Raw genomic sequence first — 7529 nt, 5'->3', positions numbered from 1 at the left:
AAACACACAACGACGTCCAGTGAGGAAGGACAGACTGTCTTTCCAAAAGCTTACAGGAGTTAATACTGACCCAGACCACTGGAACCTGCTGCTGACTCTGTCTGTCAACTGAATGGACTTTAACAAGTGTTGAGTCAAAACTCAGAAATGGAGCAAGAGTCTTCTATGACAACTCAGAGAACTACATCTCCCAGAGTGCACCAGCAAGATGGCTGCTCGTTGGCCTGAGCTGAAACACCTGAAAAGGCTGGAGTGAGCATTCTCACAAACAAAGTAGCAGAGACAAGGCTACTGGGTTCCTATCCTAGTCCAAGGAGGTTGGTGATTGTTTTATTTATGTTGGCAATACTGCTTAATGTGTTAAAAGCTGTGTGATGTGTTTAGTATACTAGTTTAGTATACTAGTTTGGATTGGGAAGGAATTCACATGGCAGAATTGCTTAATTTGTGTTTGACAGTCTAAAAGTATACTTTACAAAAGAACAATGGAAAGTTAAAATGATTTACACTTAAGGTGAGACATGGTAGGTGAATAGGGAAAAAAAGTTAACTAATAGCTATCACAATGAAACTTCTCCAGTTGATTACTTATATTAAAACTAAGATTTTTTGTATTACAAGTTTTCTGAAATAATATGCAAATTAGGCATATGCGCTAATTTGCATACATTTTGGAACGATAAATCTGAAGATCGGATAAAGCCAGGTTCAAAATGATTGTTTCATTTTGTTGACATATTAGAGACAAAGACAATTACAGAAGTGATTTTAGATATCTCTAATTATCACTCCACAAATCAGAAAATAGTCTCAACGGGCATAAAAAACCCAATTTTCGGCATGTTTTTATGTATAACATGTGATGTAAATCAGGCTGTGAATGATATATCAACAAACCCATCTGTAAATATCTGCAGTATATAGTTATGAATAAGACTGGAAAGTTTGGTGTATGTGAGTGCAACTGAAGTGGAGATTCTTTGTCCCAGGTATGAGAAACTCATTTTGAGTAAACGGCCTTTAAAGAATTGTATTGTAAAATTCCAAAACGTTTTATTTGAAGCCACTATTTTGAGACAAAATATCTCACCCAAATCTTAGCAACAACATATAATGCCATATATCATTGGAAAGGTCTGGACCTCGAGCTGACTGTGGTTTGATCCAAATATGGTCACTTCCTTTGTACCAACAACCAATCATGAAAATTGAGAGGGTGGATTTTCACCCAGCAAAACGAGCTGTCATTGGCTAAAATAAACTACTAAAATAAACATCTAAATCTGTGTTTTGAATGTTTATTTTGCGTTAGTTTGGAAGAAAACATGTTTAGAAAGCAAAATAGCAAAAGGAAAAATCATGATTTCACCTACCATGTCTCGCCTTAAGAATTTAAGACTTCTAAATGTGGACAATTATTGATTTACTAGGTTAAAGGTTTAAAACACTATAAAAAAGAGCTGATCTACATGCTTGAACATCAGCTATTTTTCTCTTCATTCCAAAATTGTTACTTAAATTTGAAATATTGTGTTTACCTTTTAATAAATTAGTGTTTAAAATATTTGTTTAAAAATACTTAGTTTAGCCTACATTTATTGTTTAAAAACAAGAATGGTTTAACTAATTGGAACATTGTTTAAAGTGTTTTATTTGTTGATTGGACATCTTTGTCTGTCTGTTTTCGAAGGTTTTCAACCTGACACGACTGACTGGCAGAGTCGTGTCAAGTGTTTGTTAAAATGGCTTCCAACTCCAAGTCGTCTCTCTCTGAAGAGGACTATTTTTGTCTTGTGTGCTGTGACATCTTTAAAGATCCTGTTCTCCTGTCCTGTAGCCACAGCTTCTGTAAAGACTGTCTGCAGGACTTGTGGCGAGAGAAGAGAATAAAGGAGTGTCCAGTTTGTAAGGAAATATCTTCGACGGATCGTGTACCTCGTAACCTGTCTCTGATGAACCTGTGTGAGGCCTTCACACCGGAGAGACATCAGAGAACATCAGCAGGATTTGAGGATCTCTGCAGTCTGCATGCTGAGAAACTCAAACTGTTCTGTCTGGAATGTCAACAGCCAGTGTGTCTTGGGTGTCAAATTTCAAAAAAACACACCGGCCACAGATTCAGGTTCGTCGATGAAGCTGCTCTGGATTACAAGGAGGAGGTCCAGAAATCACTGAAGCCTTTACAGGAAAAACTGGAGGACTTTAATACAATTAAAACAAACTATGACCAAACAGCAGAACACATTACGTTCCAGACTCGGCACACAGAGACGCAGATGAAGGAACAGTTTAAGAAGCTTCATCAGTTTCTACATGATGAAGAGGAGGCCAGGATCACCGAACTGAGGGAGGAAGGGCAGCAGAAGAGTCAGATGATGGACGACAAGATCGAGTGTCTGAACATAGACATATCAATCGTTTCAGACACGATCAGAGTCATAGAGGAGGAGCTGAGAGCTGAACACATATCATTCCTGCAGAACTATAAGACCACGATGGAGAGAGTCCAGCTCACACTGCAGGACCCACAGCCGGTCTCAGGAGCACTGATAGACGTGGCCAAACACCTGGGCAACCTGGCCTTCAGAGTCTGGGACAAGATGAAGGACATTGTCTCCTACACTCCTGTCATTCTGGACCCCAACACTGCCCATCCAGTATACACCCTGTCTGATGATCTGACCAGTGTGAGACGTGTGAGTGAGAAACAGAAGCTCCCTGACAATCCAGAGTTGTTTGACCACTATAACTATGTCCTTGGTTCTGAGGGCTTTAACTCAGGGAGTCACAGCTGGGATATTGAGGTTGAAGACAATACAGTCTGGTCAGTAGGTGTGTTAGCAGAGTCCTTTCAGAGGAAGGGAAACACAGGGGGTCCATTCTGGAGTATAATGTTACATGAAGGTAAATACAGCGCAGCCTCCTCATGGTCAACCACTGTTCAGAGGAAGGGAGACACAGGGGGTCCATTCTGGAGAGTAATGCTACAGTGCTCTGGTAAATACAGAGCACTGTCCACATCAGGGTCAGACATTGATCTCTCAGTGAAGCAGAAAGCTCAGAGGATCAGAGTTCAGCTGGACTGGAAGGAAGGAAAGCTGTCATTCTGTGATCCTGATACTAACACACACATGCACACCTTCACACACAGGTTCACTGACACACTGTTTCCATACATTGCCACTGGTCTTGGTGGTCCTCTGAAGATCTTACCTAGATCTGTCTAACTCTGGACAATATATGACGATGAAGACTATAGTCTTCTGGTCATTATTGTGTGGTAGCCTGCCACACACATTTTATTATGTCTTGTTCTGAATAATTGAAAATGGAGGACCTTATGTAAACACTTTTTTTCTGGTTTTATACTGACCTGTACTTAGTAGTATAGGTTAAATGCCTAAAATGATATTGTTAAGGAAATGAATGCCAAGAACATGTTTGTACAAGGATATTCTAGACTGTTTTACTTTGTTTTCCTGCTGTTTGTGTTCAGAATCGATTCATTAAAGATAGTCTCTCTTACCCAGACTCCTCTCTCCTCATTGCAGTGGTGGAAAAAGTACTCAATTTTTTTTACTTAAGTAAAAGTAACAATACTGCAATGTAGAACTACTCTGTTCAAAATAAAAGTCTGGAATTCAACATTTGCATGGGTAAAAGTATTGGCATCAAAATGTACTTAAAGTAGAAAGTACTCACTATGCAGACTTTCCCATTTGAAGCTTTCAAATGTATAAACATTTTAAAAACAGCAAACAAAATGTGTTGCTTGTAGATCGGCTATATTCAAATGGGCTGAGGTGAAGTGGCTGTAGTGTTTAACGTATGTTTTCTAATAATAATCAAAGTAACTATACTGTAACTATTAAAGTTTTTAACAAAGTACAATATTTGCCTCTGAGATGTAGTTGAATAGAAGTGAAAATAATTGCCTACAAATACCTAAATTGTACTTAATCCATTGAGACCTGGAACGCATCCATGTCACGTTAGCGTTTAACCACATTAACCATTAAGTACAGTACTTAAAGGGGCAGGACACCCCCATATCACCTTTTCTAGGATTTTTACAAGTATAAATGTGTAACTTGTTATAGGGGAGCAATGATATGATACAATTTCCTCAGTCTTGTGGAATTAGAGCTTTCTGCTGTTTCTGTAGCTGTTTTGGTGTACTTCCGGTTTTTCGGTGGAAAATAAATCTTTGGCGCCACTCATTACATATTTTATCAGACCGTACGAGGGGTGCAGCGTGACTTAAGCGTATTTGCATTACGGGGCGGAGTCAGTCCGTGCCGTACAGAGCGACAGAAAAGGTGTCCGCCTCAAAAATGCGACTTCTGAAATCAAAATGAAAACTAGGTATTGTAGGGAAAAAAATAATACAGATTCCGCAACGTCATGGTATATTTACCGCTAAATATTATAAGTAGTTTACAAACAAGCCGTCAAAGTTTTGAATCAACTTTTCTCCTCCCGTGTACGGCTCGCCCTGTCCGGGTACGAGCCGTCGCTCGTCACAGCAGGCTCCCTGCTTCCTGGTTTACCTGGCTGAACACAACACACTTTTCCTGCACTGCCGCTTGTATGAAGTTGTTTGTATCGTTTTTCACGATAAGTTGGACAGTGTAGGCTTTTAATATTTACAGTTATGATTTTTATTTTTAATGCCAACTGTACTGTACTGTGAAAGGAAGTGTGCTCTATTTCCATGATATTACCATGTACCTACCTGGTAATTGTAGATTATAATCCTCCCCATTACCCATCAGGGTGTATTTTGAATTTTGAACTTTGAATTTTGAACTGGCAATAACTGTTAATTACCAGGTATTTACTGTGTAAAGTATAGGTAAAACCTTGCAAGTTACCGTGTAAGAAAGGTGGAACTGTACTGTGAAAGGAAGCGTGGTTTGTTTCCATGCAGGCATTACCATGTTCGTTCCCCATCATTGTAAAATGACCAGGTATTTAGCCAGTATTTAGTATTACCCAATAATCTGGTGTTTACCCATGGGTGTGTAAAATCAGCCGATTCGACCGTTATCTCTGCATATAATTTGCGAAATCATCCGTTATCAGCACGTTTGAATGGTGCCAAAATGTCCATACTGGCATCCTCACTGTTCAGTATGTCATTATCAGCGATTGTAGCGATTGTCATTATCACTGATGTCCTGACGGAGGCGCGCCGTGTCTGGTGGCCTTGAGCTACGTGAGGCACCGCCGAAATGAAATGAAATGAAATGAAATGAAATGAAATGAAATCTATATTTACCCAGGGTATCTGGGCTAAGCTCAAGAACTTGTTTACAGCCAGGCCCTGCTCATAGAACACATTTCATCGTAGTGGTTCAATGCCTTGTTCAAGGGCACTTCAGCGGTGGTAATTTTAACGTGTCGGACGGCTGATTCGAACTAGGAACCTTCTGGTATCAAGACCGCGCCGCTATCCGTTCGGCCACCGCTGCCACAATGCTGCCACTACTGCCGAGCGAGGCGCTAGCCGAGCGAGTCGCCGTGCCGAGCGTTGCGAACATAGACATATATACAGAGTGACACCACCCATTGGTTAAACCATTGGTTTCTATAGCGTTCTACAGACCCGTTTTTGAAGCAACCTTTTCAGCAAATTCAAATCCGCCATCTTGGAACTTTCAATCCCGAAAAGCAACCAGCTTGGCAAAGTAGGCTATATCTTTTGTTGTTTTTCTTGTTTTTTCGCCCCCCTCTCTTCAACGTTAGACTGGGCCAGCTCTACACTGACTGCATGGGCCACGGCCCGTGTGGCCCAATGGACCCTATACGCCGGTGCTGCCTTGCCCTAGCAGACCCGCTCGAGTGACTTCCTGACGCTCAAGGGTTCCTTTTGCCCAGACAGAGCTATAGGCAGGGTTCCATCTGCTTGACATGAGCTCCAGACGTCCTTAAAACTCACTTTTGTTGAAGATCGTAACTTCTTTATTACATTTTTTTGTTTATCTGTTTTAGTTTTTTTGAGTATTTTCTGTCTTCTGATTCATGCATTTTAATATTGCTGAAAATCTCCTGTTGATTATTGTATTGTATCTCGGCTACATTGAAAATGAGGGCCTGCCCCTCAACTGTACTCCGAGGTGAAGCAATGTTGTTGATGATGATGATGATGACACAATCGTAATGTTTCCAATTATTTGGAGGACTCCTGGGTCCTGGCCCACGCGTTGGGAATCGCTGCACTAGAGGATTGTTGTGCTATAAATACTGCAAGGGTACAAAACAGTACCTGTCTATGTAACTATAGTGTATAATGTCTCATGTTCTTCATTATTCTGCTCATCATCGCCATGTTCTATAGCTTTTGTATTACCTGGAAAAGGTCAACTTCACCACAGCATCCGGTCATCATGTATCGTTTGATGAGAAAGGAGATCCTGACGGGCCAGCCTTCGATATCATGAACTGGGAAACGGATGGAAGCGCAACGTTTCACTATGTAGGCGTGGCCAAGAAGTCAGCCTCCGGAGATGAAGAGCACCTCCTCGATGAAGACAGGATCGTCTGGAACTCTGGAACCCCAAATGTAATTTCAAGCGTCCTAAAATAACGTTAAAATAACGCTGAGCTCAGGGACAGTGTTGATTTCGTCGACTAAAACTATGAAGAAAAATGTTCGTCGACTACCTTTTTTTCACTGAGGAAAACTAAATGGAAACTAAATGAAAACTAAGCTAGGATGACTAAAACTAAGACTAAAAATACTGACAATTTCGTCAACAAATAAAAACTAGACTAAAATGTGAGGAAGGGACTAGTGGAGAGAGATCCAGTATAAGTCATTTTACACTTGGTTGCATGCTGAAAATAGCTGATCTACAAGCTCACAACGCGTCGCAGCACGACGCGTTGTGAGCTTGTAGATCGGCTATTTTCAGCAAGTGTAAAAACAGTCATTACGACGGACGGCATCGAGGCCAGCCAAAATACATTTTAGTCGACTAATTCAACTGTAGATTTAGTCGACTACAACCTTATGATATTTAGTCAACTAAAACTAGACTAAAACAATTCCAGGTGACTAAAATGTGACTGAAACTAAATGAAAACTATAGGACTAAAACTAAAATCAAAACTTTCTGCAAAAAACAACACTGGCTCAGGATGTGAATGAGGTTTAGTTTGGACTGAAATTGATCATCGTTACTTTCCTCCGTATAGCCTCCTCGGTCCGTGTGCAGTGAGAGCTGCTCCCCTGGAACCCGCCTGGCCAGAAGGAAAGGAGAACCTGTCTGCTGCTTTGACTGCATCGCTTGTTCTGAGGGAGAGGTCAGCAATGAGACAGGTTGGTTTGGTTCAGTAGTTTTGAGCAAGAAAGTACTGCCGAAGCAGACAACCCGCAACACTCCAGGTTAGAATAAAGTTCTTACGGTGCAAGGCTCGAATATACAAGTTGAAATGAAGAAAATGCCAGCACTCATTAGTGAGTATTAATGAGTGCTGGCATTTTCTTCATTTCAACTTACATCAGTAGTTCCCAAACCTTTTCG

At 40.8% G+C, this 7529-nt stretch overlaps 1 protein-coding gene across 2 annotated transcripts; it reads left to right on the top strand.

The window, feature by feature from the left end:
- Positions 1 to 171: 171 nt before the first annotated feature.
- Positions 172 to 3525, top strand: LOC306927441 (E3 ubiquitin-protein ligase TRIM35-like). 2 transcript variants are annotated; one of them, XM_079507190.1, is made up of 2 exons: positions 172 to 317; positions 1691 to 3525. In XM_079507190.1, the coding sequence occupies exon 2, from the start codon at positions 1743 to 1745 to the stop codon at positions 3225 to 3227; it is 1485 nt and encodes a 494-aa protein (XP_079363316.1). In that variant the 5' UTR covers positions 172 to 317; positions 1691 to 1742; the 3' UTR covers positions 3228 to 3525. The 2 variants fall into 2 exon arrangements, with proteins under 2 accessions (XP_079363316.1, XP_079363317.1); XM_079507191.1 differs by having other exon boundaries at positions 206 to 317; positions 1838 to 3525.
- Positions 3526 to 7529: the final 4004 nt, after the last annotated feature.

This window comes from Electrona antarctica, assembly GCF_951216825.1.
Source record: "Electrona antarctica genome assembly, chromosome: 8".
In the NCBI taxonomy this organism is placed as follows: domain Eukaryota; kingdom Metazoa; phylum Chordata; class Actinopteri; order Myctophiformes; family Myctophidae; genus Electrona; species Electrona antarctica.
Note: the sequence above shows the minus strand (reverse complement) of the source record. Positions and strands in the feature narration are given on the sequence as shown.